This window comes from Dendropsophus ebraccatus, chromosome 7 (assembly GCF_027789765.1).
Source record: "Dendropsophus ebraccatus isolate aDenEbr1 chromosome 7, aDenEbr1.pat, whole genome shotgun sequence".
NCBI lineage: Eukaryota > Metazoa > Chordata > Amphibia > Anura > Hylidae > Dendropsophus > Dendropsophus ebraccatus.
Window position 1 is genome coordinate 3,798,486 of NC_091460.1, and position 26,044 is coordinate 3,824,529.

General features: G+C 50.6%; 1 protein-coding gene across 1 annotated transcript; it reads left to right on the plus strand.

Annotated features, from left to right (window-relative positions):
* The first annotated feature begins 1,052 nt into the window (after positions 1 to 1,052).
* Positions 1,053 to 25,055, plus strand: LOC138797213 (pepsin A-like). The gene is made up of 9 exons (XM_069977046.1): positions 1,053 to 1,292; positions 5,003 to 5,153; positions 12,295 to 12,412; positions 12,780 to 12,898; positions 14,129 to 14,325; positions 16,167 to 16,277; positions 16,783 to 16,927; positions 21,884 to 21,982; positions 24,847 to 25,055. The coding sequence occupies exons 1-9, from the start codon at positions 1,240 to 1,242 to the stop codon at positions 24,982 to 24,984; spliced, it is 1,131 nt and encodes a 376-aa protein (XP_069833147.1). The 5' UTR covers positions 1,053 to 1,239; the 3' UTR covers positions 24,985 to 25,055.
* Positions 25,056 to 26,044: the final 989 nt, after the last annotated feature.

Genomic DNA, 26,044 nt, shown 5'->3' on the forward strand with positions numbered 1-26,044 from the left:
CTGACCTTTGCTGATGTAGGTGTGTAGTGAAGAGAGCTGTGACTTACCGTAACCTGCTCTATCTATAACAGTGTGAGGGTTAACGCTATGGGGGGGGGGAGGTCTTGATGCTCCGCGGAGATCTGGCGCTATAGACGTTTATTCTTTGTTTTTCCTTCTGATACTTAAAGGTTTTCATGGTAAATATTTCCTGTAATGATAAGTGACGGATCCGGTGCCAGAATCTGATAAGCGGCAAGGACGTGGCGTGTGATCACCTTCACCGCATCGGCACAGGACCCGCCCCCTTGTTCCTGTGAGTTATTATGTTAGGTTAACCCTTCAGGGGGACGTCAGAGATGTCACAGCTGTGATTGGGCCCCTGAGAGCCCCCTCCATAGGAATCTTCCTTCTCTCTATCCTTGATTTAGCTTTAAGGATCAGTGAGGATCAGCTGGTACACAGCTCAGGCTCTCCAACACAATCCTTTCTTCTACACAGAGCACATGCTAAGCCCCGCCCCCACTTTCTGTACTTACCTCCTGCTCTGTTACTACAGACAGATTTCCCCTGACAACAGGCAGTGGGCAGCAGAGTCCAGAAGTGAGACACCTACAGGGCAACCAGCGAACCTCCAAGTTCTACAGGAGACAAATAGGTGGAGGCAGATGTGACCTTATACCGTGTGGTTGATGAACACTGCACCAGTCACTCCTCCAGAGCAGCATGCGCTGTATATATGTATACACAGCTATGGGGCATGTCCTGGTGACGGATCCGGTATCTTAAACTGAGCAGAACTCACCGGTCAGCACCTCAATATACCACCACAAGCCCATAGAGGGCACCCTCCAGCCCCTGCACCCTCCTGCAACCATCCAGGAGGTATGGAAGGGGTTAATGTCATCTCATCTATCAGCCGGCACCGGTTATCACCTCACCGGCAATCAGGTCATCTACAATAGAATATACTGTGATGGTGCGAGGAACCAATGAGCAGGTGAGGGAGGGACTGTGTGAGCATGGCTGGATGAAGGGCACCATATCAGCCTGGGAAGCACCGAGCAGAACTCATTTCCTCCAGAGCAGAACTCCCCTGCACCACAGCAGAACTCAACAGCTCCAGAGCAGAACTCTACAGCTGCAGAGAAGAACTCTACAGCTCCAGAGCAGAACTCTACAGCTCCAGAGCAGAACTCCCCCCTGCTCCAGAGCAGAACTCTACAGCTCCAGAGCAGAACTCCCCTCTCCCCGGCCACCATGAGGCTTCTGCTGCTCCTCGTATCTGTGACTATCGCTCAGGCCTTAGTGCGGTGAGTCCTCATTTCTTCATGTTATTTTATTTTCACTTTTTAGTAATACATCTGTGACACCCGTCATGTCCGAGCGGTGTGACCGGGATGGGGTCTGTCCAGGTCTCTCCTACAGTCAGGGCCGTTTTAATACATTGGTGGGCCCAGTGCACAGCCCTCAAGAGTGGGCCCCCCCTTCCCTTTCTGCACATTGTATAATGTACTGAATTTGCCCCCACACTGTATCAAGAGCCCCAATACATACAGTAGTTACCTTATAACACTATTTCCACCATTCAGTGATTACATATTACATAAAAACTGCACTAAACAAAACAGAAAGATATCACCAATGATACCATTACATAATACCGCCACATCATGACCCCTAACACTACAACCCTATAACAGAGTGCAGTTACATCCAGTGACTCACCGAGGGCGTCTTCTCCGATCAGAGTCTGTCACCTTTTCTTTCTCTCTCCATCCAGCCTGGGCCACCTTGAAGTCTTCTCCTGGCTGTGAATCTTCTCTCCAGAATCTGCCAGACAAATATTTTAGGCTCCAACACATACAGTAGTTAGGTCCCTTGTACCCGTATACAGTAGTTACACCCCTCTGTACCCCTACATAGTTACACCCCTCTGTGCCTCCATAGTTTTAAGGTGTCCCTGTAGTATATAGCCCCTCATGTGCTCCTCCAGTTATATACAGCCCTCCTGTGCGCTCTCCCATTAGTATATAGCCCCCCTGTGCACTCTCCCCAGTAGTATATAGCCCCCCCTGTGCTCTCCCACAATAGTATATAGCCCCCCTGTGCTCTCCCACAATAGTATATAGCCCCCCTGTGCTCTCCCCCAATAGTATATAGCCCCCCTGTGCTCTCCAATAGTATATAGACCCCTATGCTCTCCCACAATAGTATATAGCCCCCCTGTGCTCTCCCCCAATAGTATATAGCCCCCCTGTGCTCTCCATAATATATAGCCCCCCTGTGCTCTCCCCCATAGTATATAGACCCCTGTGCTCTCCCACAATAGTATATAGCCCCCCCGTGCTCTCCCACAATAGTATATAGCCCCCCTGTGCTCTCCACCAATAGTATATAGCCCCCTGTGCTCTCCCACAATAGTATATAGCCCCTGTCCTCCCCCATAGTATATAGCCCCCTGTGCCCCCATAGTATATAGAACCCTGTGCCCCCCCATAGTATATAGCTCCCCTGTGCTCCCCCATAGTATATAGCTCCATGTGCCCCCCCCCATAGTATATAGCCCCCTGTGCCCCCCCCATAGTATATAGCCCCCTGTGCCCCCCCCCCATAGTATATAGCCCCCTGTGCCCCCCCCCCATAGTATATAGCTTCCCCTCCCATATAACATTGAAAAAAACAAACACTGTTACTCACCTAGGTCCACGCGTTCCTCTTCTCTTCCCTCTTGTGGCCGCACTTCCTGCGGTCACAACAGGCTGCACTCCCCTTACCCTCGCGCCGACGCTCCAGTGACGTCGGGTGCTAGAGGGAGAGTGCGGCCTCTTGTGACTGCAGGAAGTGCGGCCACAAGAGGGACTGACAGGGAGGGAGCCAATGGCTCTCTCTCTGTCAGTGTCGCTGCTGCTGCAGCGCTGAAGCGCCGCAGCAGCGGGCGGGGGCAGCGGCGAACGCCGGGGGGGCCCTGCAGGGGGCGCCATGGAGGGGTAAGTAGATTACCCATCCATGGCGCTCCCCCCTGACAGGCTGGTGACCGGAGCCCTGTGCGACCGCACTGGTCGCACATAGCAACGGCCGGCCTGCTCGGGGGGGCCCCTTTAACCAGTGGGCCCGGTGCACGTGCACCATGTGCCCTCTGGTTAAAGCGGCCCTGCCTACAGTAACAGGATGGGTCAGGACCACCATACTATTACTCTGCAGTAAGATGGTGTGTGGTCTCTACAGGACTGTCCGAGCAGGACACACCGGGATCATTACTCTATATACAGGGGGTATGGTATACGAGGGGGGCAGCTCTCTCCTCCCGGCACTGTGTAGGCTTATAAAACACCACCGACACATTATAAGGATTATTACTTATAGTCCCTGTATGATAGTATGTGGTGTCCTCTCTACCTGCACATATATACAGGATCAGACCATGAGGAGGGGTATAGATGGGGGGCAGCTCTCTCCCTGCACTGTTATATATATATATACAGGATTAGACCATGAGGAGGGGTATAGATGGGGGAGGGGCAGCTCTCTTTATAAAAGACACTATAGTCCCAGTAAGGTCCCTGAGATTAATAATACACCCAGCTAGGAGAGTCATCGTCCCTGCACCATGTCAGGAGAGTCTGGAGTATGGAGATCACCACATCACTGGACACCGGTGCAGTGACCCTCTGGGTGTTATAGTCCGCCACCTATAGGACATACCGCACACACACTCATCACACATTGCCTCCATATTGCTCACACATCGTGGCAGCGCCCCCTTTAGTCTGTCTGCCTGAATGTAGTTACCGATGACCATTGAGTTGATGTTATTAAGCTGGACGCTGCCGGGACGCCGCGGTATATGTTGGGATCCATTTTTGTGATCTACCAGTGACGTGAATCCAGCTCTATACATCTGTAGTATCCCAGAACTGGTGTGCCATTACGTTTCTATGTCACCGGTGGCGAGGCACTTCCATCAGGTGTCACACTCTGGGCTGGAGGCTGCTGTTTTGCACTTTCAGCACTTGGTGTCTCACTTTCCCCTATTCTCCTCCACAGCTGAAGTGTATGAAAGGGTTAACGGTGTTATATGTTCTGTGTTTCCTGACCAATCAGGAGTCTGGGTGCCTCACACTACACAACCAATCAGACACTAACACCTACTCCTTCCAGCACTTTCCCCACCAATAGGAGGTTAGTCCCGGGTGTGAGTTCCTGGTGGGAGGGGCTACTAGTAGATGGAGTTTGGATGGAGAAGAGAGTATGCTGTGCTAAACCCACCGGTGGGGTAACTGTCACCAGGAGACCTTGTCTACGCCCGGGGTAACTGTTCCTACACCTAGTCAGGACAATCCGTCCCAAAAGGATTTCTTTGCAGAGGAGCAAAGTGCAAGCGGCCGACGAACTCCGTTAAAACCTGCTCGACCTTCTCAGGGAACTTTGCCCATTTGTTCAAGCTTGGGACTCGTCCTACCAGACCTATCTCTGTTCTAGACCATCAGTACGAGAGTCTTCAAGCAAGTCACCTACACACAGTATACGTTGCCCTGGCAGAGTTCTGCACTATTAGCCCCAAGACAGTCCCTAACCCCATAACCTGCTCACACGTGTAGTAACACCACCTCAAGCAGCCAAGTTACCTACTCTGTATGGTCCATCAGATGGTCGGACTCTTCTACTGTTGTGCTGAGCTGTCGCACCTTATCTACCAGAGAGTATCTACTGTATAACACTGATACAGTAACCTCTTCCTGTTTAGGTCCTGGACTCGGAGCCCACTTTGCACCTACACACCTTGTTCTACCTTTATGAAGCCAGTGTTACTATACTATGGTTGTCCCTATAGTTCTGTATTCTTGAAAAGTGCCTCTTGTGGATGAGAACTGGATGAACGTCCAGTAGGTGAAGGGTCGGTATGAGGGGTCAGAGGTCGTCACCAATCCGGCTCCATCACGTACAGCGATTCCCCACATTTTATCTATAATCTCCGGGTGTTACATGATGACTTTATAATGAGTGTCTAACATGTTTCTAGTGTCCCCCTGATGAGGAGTAAGTCCCTGAGGAGAAGGCTCCAAGAAAATGGCCGCCTGGGAGACCTCCTCGCTCGTGTGCCTGATCTCTACAGGAAATACACCCCTGAGGATCAAGAAGCCGTCACCGAACCTCTGGTCAACTACATGGATGTGAGTGATGCCTCTGCGTATACTGAGAGGGTGCAGAGATGTGAGTGATGCCTCCGTGTATACTGAGAGGGTGCAGACATGTGAGCGATGCCTCCGCGTATACTGAGAGGGTGCAGAGATGTGAGTGATGCCTCCGCGTATACTGAGAGGGTGCAGAGATGTGAGTGATGCCTCTGCGTATACTGAGAGGGTGCAGAGATGTGAGCGATGCCTCCGTGTATACTGAGAGGGTGCAGAGATGTGAGTGATGCCTCCGTGTATACTGAGAGGGTGCAGAGATGTGAGCGATGCCTCCGTGTATACTGAGAGGGTGCAGAGATGTGAGTGATGCCTCCGCGTATACTGAGAGGGTGCAGAGATGTGAGTGATGCCTCCGTGTATACTGAGAGGGTGCAGAGATGTGAGCAATGCCTCCGTGTATACTGAGAGGGTGCAGAGATGTGAGTGATGCCTCCGTGTATACTGAGAGGGTGCAGAGATGTGAGTGATGCCTCTGCGTATACTGAGAGGGTGCAGAGATGTGAGCGATGCCTCCGTGTATACTGAGAGGGTGCAGAGATGTGAGCGATGCCTCCGCGTATACTGAGAGGGTGCAGAGATGTGAGCGATGCCTCCGTGTATACTGAGAGGGTGCAGAGATGTGAGCGATGCCTCCGTGTATACTGAGAGGGTGCAGAGATGTGAGCGATGCCTCCGCGTATACTGAGAGGGTGCAGAGATGTGAGCGATGCCTCCGTGTATACTGAGAGGGTGCAGAGATGTGAGTGATGCCTCCGCGTATACTGAGAGGGTGCAGAGATGTGAGTGATGCCTCCGTGTATACTGAGAGGGTGCAGAGATGTGAGGGATGCCTCCGTGTATACTGAGAGGGTGCAGAGATGTGAGGGATGCCTCCGTGTATACTGAGAGGGTGCAGAGATGTGAGCGATGCCTCCGCGTATACTGAGAGGGTGCAGAGATGTGAGCGATGCCTCCGTGTATACTGAGAGGGTGCAGAGATGTGAGTGATGCCTCTGCGTATACTGAGAGGGTGCAGAGATGTGAGTGATGCCTCCGCGTATACTGAGAGGGTGCAGAGATGTGAGTGATGCCTCCGCGTATACTGAGAGGGTGCAGAGATGTGAGCGATGCCTCCGTGTATACTGAGAGGGTGCAGAGATGTGAGCGATGCCTCCGCGTATACTGAGAGGGTGCAGAGATGTGAGCGATGCCTCCGTGTATACTGAGAGGGTGCAGAGATGTGAGCGATGCCTCCGCGTATACTGAGAGGGTGCAGAGATGTGAGCGATGCCTCCGTGTATACTGAGAGGGTGCAGAGATGTGAGCGATGCCTCCGCGTATACTGAGAGGGTGCAGAGATGTGAGTGATGCCTCCGTGTATACTGAGAGGGTGCAGAGATGTGAGCGATGCCTCCGTGTATACTGAGAGGGTGCAGAGATGTGAGTGATGCCTCCGCGTATACTGAGAGGGTGCAGAGATGTGAGTGATGCCTCCGTGTATACTGAGAGGGTGCAGAGATGTGAGCGATGCCTCCGCGTATACTGAGAGGGTGCAGAGATGTGAGCGATGCCTCCGTGTATACTGAGAGGGTGCAGAGATGTGAGTGATGCCTCCGCGTATACTGAGAGGGTGCAGAGATGTGAGTGATGCCTCCGTGTATACTGAGAGGGTGCAGAGATGTGAGGGATGCCTCCGTGTATACTGAGAGGGTGCAGAGATGTGAGGGATGCCTCCGTGTATACTGAGAGGGTGCAGAGATGTGAGCGATGCCTCCGCGTATACTGAGAGGGTGCAGAGATGTGAGGGATGCCTCCGTGTATACTGAGAGGGTGCAGAGATGTGAGCAATGCCTCCGTGTATACTGAGAGGGTGCAGAGATGTGAGCGATGCCTCCGTGTATACTGAGAGGGTGCAGAGATGTGAGTGATGCCTCCGCGTATACTGAGAGGGTGCAGAGATGTGAGTGATGCCTCCGCGTATACTGAGAGGGTGCAGAGATGTGAGTGATGCCTCCGCGTATACTGAGAGGGTGCAGAGATGTGAGCGATGCCTCCGTGTATACTGAGAGGGTGCAGAGATGTGAGCGATGCCTCCGTGTATACTGAGAGGGTGCAGAGATGTGAGCGATGCCTCCGTGTATACTGAGAGGGTGCAGAGATGTGAGTGATGCCTCCGCGTATACTGAGAGGGTGCAGAGATGTGAGCGATGCCTCCGCGTATACTGAGAGGGTGCAGAGATGTGAGCGATGCCTCCGCGTATACTGAGAGGGTGCAGAGATGTGAGCGATGCCTCCGCGTATACTGAGAGGGTGCAGAGATGTGAGTGATGCCTCCGCGTATACTGAGAGGGTGCAGAGATGTGAGTGATGCCTCCGCGTATACTGAGAGGGTGCAGAGATGTGAGCGATGCCTCCGTGTATACTGAGAGGGTGCAGAGATGTGAGCGATGCCTCCGTGTATACTGAGAGGGTGCAGAGATGTGAGCGATGCCTCCGTGTATACTGAGAGGGTGCAGAGATGTGAGTGATGCCTCCGCGTATACTGAGAGGGTGCAGAGATGTGAGCGATGCCTCCGCGTATACTGAGAGGGTGCAGAGATGTGAGCGATGCCTCCGCGTATACTGAGAGGGTGCAGAGATGTGAGCGATGCCTCCGCGTATACTGAGAGGGTGCAGAGATGTGAGTGATGCCTCCGCGTATACTGAGAGGGTGCAGAGATGTGAGGGATGCCTCCGCGTATACTGAGAGGGTGCAGAGATGTGAGTGATGCCTCCGCGTATACTGAGAGGGTGCGGACATGTGAGTGATGCCTCCGCGTATACTGAGAGGGTGCGGACATGTGAGTGATGCCTCCGCGTATACTGAGAGGGTGCAGAGATGTGAGCGATGCCTCCGCGTATACTGAGAGGGTGCAGAGATATGAGTGATGCCTCCGTGTATACTGAGAGGGTGCAGAGATGTGAGCGATGCCTCCGCGTATACTGAGAGGGTGCAGACATTTCTAACACTGTGAGGAATAAGAGTCTCTGCTCCAGGGAAACAAAGACACAACTGCCCATCACCTGCCCCCATACCATCCCTACAGTGAGGAGGAGGAGACCGGGCACTGCCCATCACCTGCCCCATACCATCCCTACAGTGAGGAGGAGGAGACCGGGCACTGCCCATCACCTGCCCCATACCATCCCTACAGTGAGGAGGAGGAGACCGGGCACTGCCCATCACCTGCCCCATACCATCCCTACAGTGAGGAGGAGACCGGGCACTGCCCATCACCTGCCCCATACCATCCCTACAGTGAGGAGGAGACCAGGCACTGCCCATCACCTGCCCCATACCATCCCTACAGTGAGGAGGAGGAGACCGGGCACTGCCCATCACCTGCCCCATACCATCCCTACAGTGAGGAGGAGACCACTGCCCATCACCTGCCCCCATACCATCCCTACAGTGAGGAGGAGACCGGGCACTGCCCATCACCTGCCCCATACCATCCCTACAGTGAGGAGACCGGGCACTGCCCATCACCTGCCCCATACCATCCCTACAGTGAGGAGGAGACCGGGCACTGCCCATCACCTGCCCCCATACCATCCCTACAGTGAGGAGACCGGGCACTGCCCATCACCTGCCCCATACCATCCCTACAGTGAGGAGACCGGGCACTGCCCATCACCTGCCCCATACCATCCCTACAGTGAGGAGGAGACCGGGCACTGCCCATCACCTGCCCCATACCATCCCTACAGTGAGGAGGAGGAGACCGGGCACTGCCCATCACCTGCCCCATGCCATCCATACAGTGAGGAGGAGGAGACCGGGCACTGCCCATCACCTGCCCCATACCATCCCTACAGTGAGGAGGAGACCAGGCACTGCCCACCACCTGCCCCATACCATCCCTACAGTGAGGAGGAGACTGGGCACTAACCATCACCTGCCCCCATACCATCCCTACAGTGAGGAGGAGACCAAGCACTGCCCATCACCTGCCCCATACCATCCCTACAGTGAGGAGACCGGGCACTGCCCATCACCTGCCCCCATACCATCCCTACAGTGAGGAGGAGACCGGGCACTGCCCATCACCTGCCTCCATACCATCCCTACAGTGAGGAGGAGACCGGGCACTGCCCATCCCCTGCCCCATACCATCCCTACAGTGAGAAGGAGACCGGGCACTGCCCATCACCTGCCCCATACCATCCCTACAGTGAGAAGGAGACCGGGCACTGCCCATCCCCTGCCCCATACCATCCCTACAGTGAGAAGGAGACCGGGCACTGCCCATCCCCTGCCCCATACCATCCCTACAGTGAGAAGGAGACCGGGCACTGCCCATCACCTGCCCCATACCATCCCTACAGTGAGGGGACCGGGCACTGCCCATCACCTGCCCCATACATCCCTACAGTGAGGAGGAGACCAGGCACTGCCCATCACCTGCCCCATACCATCCCTACAGTGAGGAGACCGGGTACTGCCCATCACCTGCCCCATACCATCCCTACAGTGAGGAGGAGACCAAGCACTGCCCATCACCTGCCCCCATACCATCCCTACAGTGAGGAGAGGACCAGGCACTGCCCATCACCTGCCCCATACCATCCCTACAGTGAGGAGGAGACCGGGCACTGCCCATCACCTGCCCCCATACCATCCCTACATTGAGGAGGAGACTGGGCACTGTCCATCACCTGCCCCCATACCATCCCTACAGTGAGGAGGAGACTGGGCACTGCCCATCACCTGCCCCATACCATCCCTACAGTGAGGAGGAGACCGGGCACTACCCATCACCTGCCCCATACCATCCCTACAGGGAGGAGACCGGGCACTGCCCATCACCTGCCCCCATACCATCCCTACAGTGAGGAGGAGACCGGGCACTGCCCATCACCTGCCCCATACCATCCCTACAGTGAGGAGGAGACCAGGCACTGCCCATCACCTGCCCCCATACCATCCCTACAGTGAGGAGGAGACCAGGCTATGCCCATCACCTGCCCCCATACCATCCCTACAGTGAGAAGGAGACCGGGCACTGCCCATCACCTGCCCCCATACCATCCCTACAGTGAGGAGGAGACCGGGCACTGCCCATCACCTGCCCCCATACCATCCCTACAGTGAGGAGGAGACCACTGCCCATCACCTGCCCCATACCATCTCTACAGTGAGGAGGAGACCTGGCACTGCCCATCACCTGCCCCATACCATCCCTACAGTGAGGAGGAGACCAGGCACTGCCCATCACCTGCCCCATACCATCCCTACAGTGAGGAGGAGACCGGGCACTGCCCATCACCTGCCCCCATACCATCCCTACAGTGAGGAGACTGGGCACTGCCCATCACCTGCCCCCATACCATCCCTACAGTGAGGAGGAGACCGGGCACTGTCCATCACCTGCCCCATACCATCCCTACAGTGAGGAGGAGACCGGGCACTGCCCACCACCTGCCCCCTACCATCCCTACAGTGAGGAGAACGGGCACTGCCCATCACCTGCCCCCATACCATCCCTACAGTGAGGAGAACGGGCACTGCCCATCACCTGCCCCATACCATCCCTACAGTGAGGCAGAGACCGGGCACTGCCCATCACCTGCCCCATACCATCCCTACAGTGAGGAGGAGACCGGGCACTGCCCATCACCTGCCCCCATACCATCCCTACAGTGAGGAGGAGACCAGGCACTGCCCATCACCTGCCCCATACCATCCCTACAGTGAGGAGGAGACCAGGCACTGCCCATCACCTGCCCCATACCATCCCTACAGTGAGGAGGAGACCAGGCACTGCCCATCACCTGCCCCATACCATCCATCCCTACAGTGAGGAGGAGCCCGGGCACTGCCCATCACCTGCCCCATACCATCCCAACAGTGAGGAGGAGACCGGGCACTGCCCATCACCTGCCCCATACCATCCCTACAGTGAGGAGGAGACCGGGCACTGCCCATCACCTGCCCCCATATCATCCCTACAGTGAGGAGACCACTGCCCATCACCTGCCCCATACCATCCCTACAGTGAGGAGACCGGGCACTGCCCATCACCTGCCCCCATACCACCCCTACAGTGAGGAGGAGACCGGACACTGCCCATCACCTGCCCCCATACCATCCCTACAGTGAGGAGGAGACCGGGCACTGCCATCACCTGCCCCATACCATCCCTACAGTGAGGGGGAGACCGGGCACTGTCCATCACCTGCCCCATACCATCCCTACAGTGAGGAGGAGACCGGGCACTGTCCATCACCTGCCCCATACCATCCCTACAGTGAGGAGGAGACCGGGCACTGCCCATCACCTGCCCCCATACCATCCCTACAGTGAGGAGGAGACCGGGCACTGCCCATCACCTGCCACATACCATCCCTACAGTGAGGAGGAGACCAGGCACTGCCCATTACCTGTCCCATACCATCCCTACAGTGAGGAGGAGACCAGGCGCTGCCCATCACCTGCCCCATACCATCCCTACAGTGAGGAGGAGACCGGGCACTGCCCATCACCTGCCCCATACCATCCCTACAGTGAGGAGGAGACCTGGCACTGCCCATCACCTGCCCCATACCATCCCTACAGTGGGGAGGAGACCAGGCACTGCCCATTACCTGTCCCATACCATCCCTACAGTGAGGAGGAGACCGGGCACTGCCCATCACCTGCCCCCATACCATCCCTACAGTGAGGAGGAGACCGGGCACTGCCCATCACCTGCCCCATACCATTTCTACCTTGAGACCTGACAATGGCATCCACCACCGGCTCCATCCAAGAGGATCTGCAGGGACGAATGGCCAACTTCCCCAAATCCCGGTGTAACCCTTGTGGCCTCATAACCAAGAAGCCTGGAGGCGAATCACTGCCAGGGGGCTTCACCTAATGCTGATTGTGGCTGATTGAGGAACCACTCTGAATACTGATGTGATGGACATTATAAGGGTTAGAAAGATTTCTACCATCCTGTCCTCACATCCTATTATGGGACATTGGGGGCAGAATGATGGGTTACGAGGGGGCAACATAACAATATGTGACAAAAGAGACCAGGACTAAGGACTTCCCATTGTATCTGAGGATTAGTATTACACCTGTCCTGGTAACTTCCACGCTTCTCACCCACAGAATGAATATTTTGGGAGCATCTCCATCGGGACCCCCCCGCAGGAGTTCTCTGTGGTGTTTGATACCGGATCGGCTAACCTATGGGTGCCATCAGCTTCCTGTTCCAGTATGGCCTGCTGTAAGTTGTTGTATTGGGTTGTGGGTTCCTCCATCTTCTCCGACTTGGTTGTCGGGGTCTCCGTGGCGTAGACAGAATAGTCCTGATCCCAGAAGGGGAGAACATGCGTGTTGGTGCTGAGCTATACACGGGAGGCTGCGTCCATCACTAGAAGATATAATAACCGGAGTTCAGTACCTGCAGCAGTAGTATCGCCCATCCGTGATGTCAGTACCTGGGAGTGGGCCATGTATAGTGGACGGTAAACATGACAGGTACAGGAGGCCCCTAAACCACCATCATCCATGAAAATCCCAACATCTCCTTCTCCATCACCATTACGTCTTAGGTCTCACATATGATCTGTAACTCTGTATCTTCTCCTCAGCAAACCACCGTAGGTTCAACCCTCAATTGTCCTCCACTCTACAATCCACTGATGAAACCGTGTCTATCTCTTATGGGACGGGAAGCATGAAGGGAGCCCTGGTCTATGACACTGTGCGGGTAAGAGTGCTGGACTGGTGCCCATGAGGTGCCTAGACTGAGAACCCAGTGAACAGGAGATGTCTCCGAGTCTCAGGGAAAGATAACTGAAGCTGAGCTGTGTTTGCCTGTATGTCCTGGTCATCGGTCTGCACTGTCAGACATATTTGTGGTATTGTGGTATCACTTTGGTATAATAGTCATCACCATCAATGACCTGCTGAAATGTAAAAAGATTTGGTTTAATACCACAAAATGGCGTCTCCTTTCACGAAAACTCAGCCCAATGTTCATGTGTTAAGGAGACGATAGGCAGGTGAGAACCAACCACATCTCTCGGGGGCAGTGAGGAGGCCCTGTACAGACACAAAATCACTAATATGTATTGGGCCTTAAGACGCAACATCTCGACCATTGAACCGTGACTCTTCTCTACATTCTGTTGCTGTAGTTTCAAAAAATGGATCGCCCCCTCTAGTATACAAATGATGACCTGTATCTCCATTCCCACTTTGTACCAAATTTGACAATCGATCTCCCAAGAAAATAAAATATCGGCTTTGGTGCAGCTGAAAAAAAGCAAAGGTCGAAAAATGAGCTGACAGGATTCCAGTGGCAGCCATGATGGCTATGGTCAGCGAAGATAGTGTTGCCATCCCTGATGACTATCCTCCTGGGATAGTCTCTAGAGATAAGCGAACCTGGTGCATGCTCGAATCCATCTGAACCCGAACTTTCGGCATTTGATTAGCGGTGGCTGCTGAAGTTTGATAAAGCCCTAAGGCTATGTGGAAAACATGGATATAGTCATTGGCTGTATACATGTTTTCCAGACAACCTTACAGCTTTATCCAAGTTCAGCGGCCCCAGCTAATCAAATACCGAACAATCGGGTTCGGATCAGCTCAAACCCGAACCCGGTTCGCTCATCTGTAATAGTCTCCTCTCCTTCCCCTCCAGCTCATGGTTGGGGTTGACCCTTTCTTTTGACTTTTCTGAGGTGTCTTAGTGGTAGCACCCTTTGCTTTGATATCCTACAAGGTCAGCCTCTTTTTGCCGACACTCATGGTGAGTGGACATCTCCCACCATGGTAGTCATCTGCACAAAGATTGGGACTGTTTGCAGTTAGTATATATAGGTAGCGCTAGATAGACAATTTTGGAAGGTTCCACATCACATTGAGGGGCCCTTACAGCTGTATACTGCTATATTGCATCCATTATAGTATATAAAGTCATTGTATCTACTAGGTGGGGAGCATCGTAACCACGAAACAGGGACTAATCCTCAGTGAGAGCGAGTCCTTCTTCCTCTACTATTCTCATTTTGATGGTATCTTGGGTTTGGGTTACCCCAGCCTCTCAGTGTCTGGAACAGCCCCGGTGTTTGACAATATGTGGAGTGAAGGGTTAATACCTGAGGACATCTTCTCAGTGTATCTTAGCAGGTAAGAGTAAATATTCACTGTAGTGTAACCTGTAATTCAAAAATTCTCCTTCTCTTTCCCCCTCTCCAGAGGAATAGCCCCGCCCCCACGCCACCCCCTCAGCATATGATTACATACTGTATGCTTCCCTCCTCACTAGAAAACTGCCCCTCCCCTGCACTAGAGGACTGCCCCTCCCCTGCACTAGAGGACTGCCCCTCCCCTGCACTAGAGGACTGCCCCTCCCCTGCACTAGAGGACTGCCCCTCCCCTGCACTAGAGGACTGCCCCTCCCCTGCACTAGAGGACTGCCCCTCCCCTGCACTAGAGGACTGTTCCCCCGCACTAGAGGACTGCCCCTCCCCTGCACTAGAGGACTGCCCCTCCCCTGCACTAGAGGACTGCCCCTCCCCTGCACTAGAGGACTGCCCCTCCCCCGCACTAGAGGACTGCTCCCCCGCACTAGAGGACTGGGCCGCCCCCGCACTAGAGGACTGCTCCCCCGCACTAGAGGACTGCTCCCCCGCACTAGAGGACTGCCCCCCACTAGAGGACTTGGCCGCCCCCACACTAGAGGACTGCTCCCCCGCACTAGAGGACTGCCCCCCCACTAGAGGACTGCGCTGCCCCCGCACTAGAGGAATGCTTCTCCTTCCCCCTTACTAGAGAACTGCCCCCCCCTCCCTAGAGGACTTCCCCTCCCCCACTAGAAGACTGCCCCCCACTAGAGGACTGCCCCCCCCCAATAGAGGACTGGGCCGCCCCCGCACTAGAGGACTGCTCCCCCGCACTAGAGGACTGCCCCCCCCCCACTAGAGGACTGGGCCGCCCCCGCACTAGAGGAATGCTTCTCCTTCCCCCTCACTAGTGGACTGCCCACCCCTCACTAGAGGACTGTCTCTACTCCCCCTCACTTAAGGACTGCCCCCCCCCCACTAGAAGGCTGCCATTCCTCCCCCTTACTAGAGGACTGCCTCTCTCCTCCGTTACTAGAGGACTGCCTCCCCACTAAAGGACTGCCCCCCACTAGAAGACTGCCACTCCTCCCCCTCACTAGAGGACTGCCTCTCTCCCCACCTTACTAGATGAGTCCCCCCCCCCCCCACTAGAGGACTGCCAATCCTCTCCCCCCTTCTTGAGGACTCCCCCCCCCCCCCCCCACTAAACTACTGCCCCCCCCCCCCCAAGAAAATAAATAAATAGAGGACTTCCTCCTTCCCCTCTTCTGACTCTTCCTTATTACATGGAACAATTATCTGGGTAGATATTATCGCTCAGTGCAATAAGGACAATTAGCTAAGGAGCTGATCATCGGCTGATCGTTGTCTCTCAACATGTTTAAAAGTTATCGGCCGCCAGGTGTGCATCGCTACGTGTAATAGGGATACGCGGCTGATGCAAGGGTAGAGAAAATAATAAAGATTATACTTACCTCTCCTCACTCCCCGGTGTCCTGCTGCCTTGTTTTTGGGATTCCCCACTCACCGCAGCCGCCTCTGAATCAGTCTCTGAAGTGACAGGCTGCTCAGCCAATCATTGGCCATAGCGGTTTCCCCCCTTGGTCAGTGATTGGCTGAGCATCCTATCACTTTAGAGACGAGACCAGAAGTGAGAGCTGCAGCTGCGGTGATCGGGGAATCCTACAGATAAGGCTGGTGGATACAGGGGGAGCCTGGACAGGTAAGTATACGTCTATTATTTCAGAGCTGCACGGACATCACTAACTGTATATATATATATATATATATATATATATATATATATATATATATAAAATAATATATCACTGCTCTGTCTTCTCGCACCTTCTCTATCATATTATAAATCTCCTTCTGATGGGTTATATTCTCTCCTACCTGCAGGGGGGATAACAGCGCGGTGGTGTTTGGCGGAATCGATGACTCTCATTACAGTGGACGTCTTCACTGGGTTCCTGTCACACACCAGAGGTTCTGGCAAATCACCATAGACAGGTAGACCTCCCTATGAGGAGAGTGCAGCTATTATCCCTGTAAGCAGAGCGCCCCCCAGCTGAATGCTCCGCTATAACATCTGTACCCCCCATAGACACAGAGGAGTAGTGGGGTCCGCTTATAACCTTCCCTGGCACGATATTACGGTCCCTGGGATCTTCATTATGACCCTAGTATATACTGGGGAGGATGGAACTATAGTGTTATATAGTGGGGCGGATGGAACTATAGTGTTATATACTGGGGAGGATGGAACTATAGTGTTATATACTGGGGAGGATGGAACTATAGTGTTATATACTGGGGAGGATGGAACTATAGTGTTATATACTGGGGAGGATAGAACTATAGTGTTATATACTGGGGAGGATGGAACTATAGTGTTATATACTGGGGAGGATGGAACTATAGTGTTATATACTGGGGAGGATGGAACTATAGTTTTATATACTGGGAAGGACGGACATGGACGGACCGATCACGTGATTTCCTCATCTTCTTACAGCATCACTCTCAATGATCAGGTTTATGCCTGTCAAGATGGATGTCAGGCAATCGTAGACACCGGGACATCAGTTATCGCCGGGAACCCAGAGGCCATAGGACAGATCCAAAAAGACATTGGCGCAGTGGCGGACGTCTATGGACTGGTGATTATACCGCAGTGTTATCTATTACCACAAACCTGCACGTGTGATGTCATCAGTATTACACTGTGAGCGCTGATATGATGTCATCAGTATTACACTGTGAGCGCTGATATGATGTCATCAGTATTACACTGTGAGCGCTGATATGATGTAATCAGTATTACACTGTGAGCGCTGATATGATGTCATCAGTATTACACTGTGAGCGCTGATATGTCATTAGTATTACACTGTGAGCGCTGATATGATGTCATCAGTATTACACTGTGAGCCCTGATATGATGTCATCAGTATTACACTGTGAGCCCTGATATGATGTCATCAGTATAACACTGTGAGCGCTGATATGATGTCATCAGTATTACACTGTGAGCCCTGATATGATGTCATCAGTATTACACTGTGAGCGCTGATATGATGTAATCAGTATTACACTGTGAGCGCTGATATGATGTCATCAGTATTACACTGTGAGCGCTGATATGATGTCATCAGTATTACACTGTGAGCACTGATATGATGTCATCAGTATTACACTGTGAGCACTGATATGATGTCATCAGTATTACACTGTGAGCACTGATATGATGTCATCAGTATTACACTGTGAGCCCTGATATGATGTCATCAGTATTACACTGTGAGCGCTGATATGATGTCATCAGTATTACACTGTGAGCACTGATATAATGTCATCAGTATTAGGCTATGTTCACACTACATAAAAGTACGGCCGTTGTTGCCATCGGCAACAACTGCCGTACTTTATGCGCCTGTGAACACTGCCTCTACTTGAATGGGATCCCGGCTGGAGTGTATACACATAGTATACGCTCCGGCCGGGATACCATGCGGACCTGCAAATAACTGACATGTCAGTTTTCTGCGGCCGCAATTCACTGACTTGCGGCGGTAGAAACCCATGTCAGTTCACACAATAAAGCGAGCGGCTCCGGCCGCTCGCTTCATTGTGTGCAGTGGCAAGTTCTGATGTGGGCGCACGCTAATGCGCCTGCATCAGAACACTGTGGCCGGAAAGATCATCCAGCCGCTACTACAGTACCGGCCGTGATGATCCGGGCAGAGACTCTCCATTCTGTGACCCGGGCAGGTTACGGAACGGCCGGTCTAATACAAAGTGTGAACATAGCCTCACACTGTGAGCACTGATATGATGTCATCAGTATTATACACCCAAGCACAGAGGCAGCATTCTGCTTACGGGCTGTCCATGTTACAGTCAGAAGAAAACCACACAATATATGACCCATTAGAAAAATAAAATAAAACCATCATCATCTGTAAAATAATTGTACAGGTGCAAAGGCGAACAGACAAAACCTTTACCTGTAGCTTTTTTACATTGTTCTATTCTCCACTAGTGTAACAACCTTTACACTAACTCTACACTACACCATCTAATACTACACTAACTATACACTACACCCTCTAATACTATACTAACTGTACACTAGACCCTCTAATACTACACTAACTGTACACTACACCCTCTAATACTATACTAACTGTACACTACACCCTCTAATACTACACTAACTGTACACTACACCCTCTAATACTATACTAACTGTACACTACACCCTCTAATACTACACTAACTATACACTACACCCTCTAATACTACACTAACTGTACACTATACCCTCTAATACTATACTAACTGTACACTACACCCTCTAATACTACACTAACTGTACACTACACCCTCTAATACTACACTAACTGTACACTACACCCTCTAATACTACACTAACTGTACACTACACCATCTAACACTACACTAACTGTACACAACACCCTCTAATACTACACTAACTGTACACTACACCTTCTAACACTACACTAACTGTACACTACACCCTCTAATACTACACTAACTATACACTACACCCTCTAATACTATACTAACTGTACACTACACCCTCTAATACTACACTAACTGTACACTACACCCTCTAATACTATACTAACTGTACACTACACCCTCTAATACTATACTAACTGTACACTACACCCTCTAATACTACACTAACTGTACACTACACCCTCTAATACTACACTAACTGTACACTATACCCTCTAATACTATACTAACTGTACACTACACCCTCTAATACTACACTAACTGTACACTACACCCTCTAATACTACACTAACTGTACACTACACCCTCTAATACTACACTAACTGTACACTACACCATCTAACACTACACTAACTGTACACGACACCCTCTAATACTACACTAACTGTACACTACACCTTCTAACACTACACTAACTGTACACTACACCCTCTAATACTACACTAACTATACACTACACCCTCTAATACTATACTAACTGTACACTACACCCTCTAATACTACACTAACTGTACACTACACCCTCTAACACTACACTAACTCTACACTACACCCTCTAATACTACACTAACTCTACACTACACCCTCTAATACTACACTAACTGTACACTACACCCTGTAATACTACACTAACTGTACACTACACCTTCTAACACTACACTAACTGTACACTACATCCTCTAATACTACACTAACTGTACACTACACCCTCTAATACTACACTAACTGTACACTACACCCTGTAATACTACACTAACTGTACACGACACCCTCTAATACTACACTAACTGTACACTAGACCCTCTAATACTATACTAACTGTACACTACACCCTCTAATACTACACTAACTGTACACTACACCCTCTAATACTACACTAACTCTACACTACACCCTCTAATACTACACTAACTGTACACTACACCCTCTAATACTATACTAACTGTACACTACACCCTCTAATACTACACTAACTCTACACTACACCCTCTAATACTATACTAACTGTACACTACACCCTCTAATACTACACTCACTGTACACTACACCCTCTAATACCACACTACCTGTTCACTACACCTTCTAACACTACACTACCTGTACACTACATCCTCTAATACTACACTAACTGTACACTACACCCTCTAATACTACACTAACTCTCCACTACACCCTCTAATACTACACTACCTGCACACTACACCCTCTAATACTACACTACCTGTACACTACACCCTCTAATACTACACTAACTGTACACTACACCCTCTAATACTACACTAACTGTACACTACACCCTCTAATACTACACTAACTGTACACTATACCCTCTAATACTATACTACCTGTACACTACACCCTCTAACACTACACTAACTCTACACTACACCCTCTAATACTACACTACCTGTACACTACACCCTCTAATACTACACTACCTGTACACTACACCCTCTAATACTACACTACCTGTACACTACACCCTCTAATACTACACTAACTGTACACTACACCCTCTAATACTACACTACCTGTACACTACACCCTCTAATACTACACTACCTGTACACTACACCCTCTAATACTACACTAACTGTACACTACACCCTCTAATACTACACTAACTGTACACTACACCCTCTAATACTACACTAACTCTCCACTACACCCTCTAATACTACACTACCTGCACACTACACCCTCTAATACTACACTACCTGTACACTACACCCTCTAATACTACACTAACTGTACACTACACCCTCTAACACTACACTAACTGTACACTACACCCTCTAACACTACACTAACTCTACACTACACCCTCTAATACTACACTACCTGTACACTACACCCTCTAATACTACACTACCTGTACACTACACCCTCTAATACTACACTACCTGTACACTACACCCTCTAATACTACACTAACTGTACACTACACCCTCTAATACTACACTACCTGTACACTACACCCTCTAATACTACACTACCTGTACACTACACCCTCTAATACTACACTAACTGTACACTACACCCTCTAATACTACACTACCTGTACACTACACCCTCTAATACTACACTAACTGTACACTACACCCTCTAATACTACACTAACTCTACACTACACCCTCTAATACTACACTAACTCTACACTACACCCTCTAATACTACACTACCTGTACACTACACCCTCTAATACTACAGTACAACCACTATCACTACATCAATGACTATCCTAACTAGCTCTTGTTACGTGATCTTTGGGTTAAATAAACAATCCCTCATTTTATCGAGTTAGTTGTTCTTACTTTTCCAATCCCATTGGCCCCAGCGGAATCCCCTCTGTACATGGCGGAGACCCAGCTGACCATAAAGCGGAATATTTCCTTCCTGTCCCTTCTGGCAACAGGACAGATCCCTAGATCCACAGGGAAGAGAAGAATGTGTGCTGACTTTTATAGGGACCGTTAGTAATATGAGGAAACCCCCCCATCTACTTTCTCCTCTGTAGTGCCCACCTGTCCTCACACCTCACTTCCGTACGTGTCAATCATTTGTCCGTGCTTCTGTATATTGTCTCCGGCCATTTTAAATCAACTGGTGCCAGAAAGTGCCAGAGACTTGTAATTTACTTCTATTAAAAAAATCTCCAGTCTTCCAGTACTTATCAGCTGCTGTATGTCCTGCAGGAAGTGGTGTATTCTCTCCAGTCTGACACAGTGCTCTCTGCTGTCACCTCTGTCCGTGTCAGGAACTGTCCAGAGCAGCAGCAAATCCCCATAGAAAACCTCTCCTGCTCTGGACAGTTCCTGACGTGGACAGAGGTGGCAGCAGAGAGCACTGTGTCAGACTGGAGATAATACACCACTTCCTGCAGGACATACAGCAGCTGATAAGTACTGGAAGACTGGAGATTTTTTTAATAGATGTAAATTAGAAATTTCTGCAGCAGATGATTTGAAAGATTTTTTTTCCTGGAGTACCCGTTTAAAGTTTAGAAAAGTAGATTCAGGACTTTTAGACAGCAGAGTCTTCTATTAATACGACCATCTTCTGGTTTCTAGTACCATGTGACCTGCGACCACATTGGCTCCCTGCCGGACATGACCATAACCATTGATGGGATGAAGTACACTGTGCCAGCGGCGGCTTATATCAGCCAGGTGAGAGTCTCTTATCTTAGGTGTCTCCATGGTCCAGGTGTCCCGTCTTTCAGCCACATAGGTGATGGGCCAGGTGTATATGGTTTCTCCATAAATCGAGAGCATTCCTTATGAAGGTTTTACTGTCGGTGGAGCTGTTGCCCTCATTGACAATGTTGTCAAGTTGTTCTCGGGATCTCCTGGAAATATTCTGTTTTCTCTGAAGTTTTCATGGTAGCATCAGGAAGCTAGAACATCTGTGCATGAACATTTACTGTAGGTGACCTGGAAGGAAGTCTAGGCAGAGTCTTCTCACAGGTCATCAGTGACACAAGACTAAACACCCCATCACCCACAGCAACCACTGACTACCCCAAGGTCAGTCATTCCAAGGAGAGAAACAATGACGTCACGTCTTATTCACCACATGGAAGACACATCAACCATAGACTGTGCAGGAGGAAGTCATCGAAAGACGTCTTCAGAGGAGGAAAGAAAAAGAGAGAAGTAACCTGAGAAAGAAAAACACTAGGAAAATGGCATCACATAGGGAGAAGGAGAGAAGAGAGAAGGGAGGAAGATAGATAGAGAAGGAGAGAAGACAAGATAGACAAGAGAGAAGAGAGGGAGGGGAGGAGAGAACATATAGGAGGACCAAAGAGAGAGATGAAGTGAGGAGAGAAGAGAAGATACAGGAGAGAAAACAAGAAAGAGAAGAGAAGGAGAGAAGAGAGAAGGGAGGAAAGAACATAGAGGAGGTTCGAAGAGAGAGATGAAGTGAGGAGAGAAGAGAAGATAGAGAAGGAGAGAAGACAAGAGAGAAGAGAGGGTGGGGAGGGGAGGAGAGAACATAGAGGAGGATAAAGAGAGAGATGAAGTGAGGAGAGAACATAGAGGAGGACCGAAGAGAGAGATATAGTGAGGAGAGAACATAGAGGAGGACCAAAGAGAGAGATAAAGTGAGGAGAGAAGAGAAGATAGAGAAGGAGAGAAGACAAGATAGAGAAGAGAGGGAGGGGAGGAGAGAACATAGAGGAGGATCAAAGAGAGAGATGAAGTGAGGAGAGAAGAGAAGATAGAGAAGGAGAGAAGACAAGATAGACAAGAGAAAAGAAGGGAGAAGAGAACATACAGGAGGATAAAGAGAGAGATGAAGTGAGGAGAGAAGATAATATAGAGAAGACAAGAGACAAGAGAGGGAAGGGAGGAGAGAACAAAAAGGGGGATGAAGAGAGATGAAGTGAGTGGAGAAGGAGAGAAGACAAGAAAGAGGAGAGAGGAGAGAACATAGAGGAGGATGAAGGGAGGAGAGAAGATAAAAGAGAAGGAGAGAAGAAAACTAAAAAGTGAGGAGAAAACATAGAGCAGGATCGGAGCCAGAAGTGAGGTGAGAAGATAAAGACAGAAGACAAAGGGGGAAGAAAAGAGAAAGGGGGGTAGAAGAAAGAAGGATAAAAGACAAGAGAAGATGGAGAAGAACTGGAAATAATATAAGAGAAGTGAGTAGAGAAGATAGAGGACAAGTGAAGACACAATAAGAGAAGGGAGGAGAAAAAACAGAGGAGGATAGAAGATGAGAAGAGAGGTGAGATGATAGAGAAGAGTGTCGGACTGGGTTGTCTGGGGCCCACCAATAAAGAACCAGCAAAACAACAAGTCAGTTAGCTGGGGGCCCACCAAGGGTCCTCCGGTCCTCTGGTGGGCGAGTCCGACACTGATAGAGAAGGACAGAAGACAAGAGAAGTCAGGGAAGAAGATAGAGGAGGAAAGAAGATAGAGAAGAACTGGAGACAATACAATGGAATAGAGGAGAGAAAACACAATAAGAGAAGTGATGGAAGAAGATAGAAGAGGAGAGAAGAGACAACAAGAGAAGTGAGAGGAGGATAGAAGACAGGTAAAGGGAGGTGAGAGATGAGGAGACGAGATATGAACAAGAGAGACAAATAGAGAAAAGGAGAAGAAGAGATAGGAGAGGTGTAGAGAAAAGAAAACAGAAAAGGAAAGAGATAGTCAAGTAAGGAGAGAAGAGAGGTCCAGACCCTGATCCTGGTCTGATGAGGAGGCCGCCGCCCATACTGTCCATCTCTTCTGGTCTACGGGAGGTGCTGATACAAACAAGCATGAAGCCATGTCCATGGGCCCTTAAAGTGGTTGTACGGCCAGGACCCCTTGTTGCTGAATGCCCGGGGAGGGGGTGAATGAAAAGAATTACCGCACACTTACCTCTCTTGCTCCCACATTTCTGCCTGTACTCCGCTGCTCCGGACCCTGATGTGCTGATGATTCCGGGTTTGTGACATAGCGGGATTGCTCAGCCACACAGCGGCTGTAGCGGTGTCCTGGGGGTCCTGCCTCTGCCACTACATGCCTGAGCGGCCTGCTACATCACGTCTCAGAACCCAGGAGAGGAAGGAAGGATGTGTCATTTATTCCACTCACCCCCTCCCCGGGCATTCCGCATTAAAGGATCCTGGCCAGACAACCCCTTTAGGTGTTACCTGAGAAAATAATTCCAGCCATGTTCTCTCTGAAGGTGCGATTACTCACAATCCACTATTAAGGAAGTGGAGATCGAAGCGGTGGGAGATCAGGGCAGGTGACTACAGATCAAAATTTGAGCTGGAATACCCCCTTAGCTTTTGTTTATTGGTTTAGGAAACTAATAAATTCCCTGATGCTCCCATTACAACGCTCTCAGCATGGACCAGTGACACCAGGCTGGTCACATGTCTTTGTAGAGAGGAGGGAAGGAACCAGGACGAGTCAGAACAGGAGCAGAGAGTCCAGAGGTTTAGACAGTGTGAACGATGCCCCATGAGACCCCGCCATGATGTTCTATGTGTCCACTCCTTGAGGCTGTGGTATTGTTCTGTATTCTCCAGGTCTCCGGTTCCTGCTCCAGTGGCTTCCAGACCACCTCTGGCCCTTGGATTCTTGGAGACATCTTCATCCGGGAATATTTTGTGGCATTCGATCGCAGCAATAACAGAGTCGGCTTTGCTCTTGCTGTGAAATCTTAGTTTCTGTGTAGACAAGATGGTGTCCTGACCTGTCCTGAGGGGTGTATACAGGGAATAAAGGTTACGTAGAACGCCAGTGTATCTTCACCCTTTGTCGGACTAGCTGAAGACTGTCCCAAATCCCTATGGGTATCTGGGGTAACATGGCTGGAGAAGTGTAGCCTCATCCACCATAACTATCTTGACTCTCTAACCTGCTGCCCCCCCCCCCCCCCTGGTGCCCCCTCGTCTCTCTCGTAGTTTTTTCTGCTTAGATTTCATTGTTCACCTCATGTGTCTCATGATTCCTTCTCCTCTGCCTCCCCCTTCCACTAATATTCTCCATCTGTTCCTCTCATTGGCGTCTCCCACCCTTCTCTTTGGCTTGTAAGAAATGTCAGGGTGTTTATGCTGAGTGGCCCCAGGGCAGGACTGGGCCCGGATCCAGACGGTGCTCGGGGAGTTTTACTTTCTCACATTGAGAAGCAATCCTGCGTATTATTATGTGATCCATGTGCGGAGGGTTGTGAGAATTCTCCGGTAGCACATTAGCCGGACATATGGTTTATACAACAGACACCGATACATTGCACATGAGCTCGAGACAAGAACTGTCCCAGGTCATCAATCTTTCATGGTTCATATGAGCGATACACAATCTATCCGACCCGTTCAGAGTTCACTGGTCCCAAAAGAAAAGACTGGCGAAGGAGAGGAAGGCGCAACAGGAGGCCAAAGATCATTCTCCGAGTCCGAGGATTGACCGGCGACTGCAGCTCCATTGTCTGAGTTTTAGAAAAAAATTGGGCCCCAGCAGCTCCTGATACTGGATAAAGGAAAATAAAAGCTCCCCTGTGGTCCACATATTAGAGCAGGGGTCTCGGGCTCCACCGGGTAAATGGGAAACGTACAGAAAACAAATCATGTCCCCTGTGGCCTCATATGGTAATAATGCCCCCTGCTGTGCCCCCCATCGTGATAATTCTCCCTGTGTCTCCATATAGTAATAATGCCCCATGTGCCCACATATGGTAATAATGCCAAATGTGCCCTTATATGGTAATAATGCCCCATGTGCCCA

What these genes read in the sequence shown, in the direction of transcription:
- LOC138797213 (XM_069977046.1), top strand. Translation starts at nt 1,240, where the DNA reads ATGAGGCTTCTGCTGCTCCTCGTATCTGTGACTATCGCTCAGGCCTTA. An exon ending in TTCTCAGTGTATCTTAGCAG is followed by an intron (nt 14,326 to 16,166) that starts GTAAGAGTAAAT and finishes TCCTACCTGCAG; the next exon opens with GGGGGATAACAGCGCGGTGG. An exon ending in CGGCGGCTTATATCAGCCAG is followed by an intron (nt 21,983 to 24,846) that starts GTGAGAGTCTCT and finishes TGTATTCTCCAG; the next exon opens with GTCTCCGGTTCCTGCTCCAG.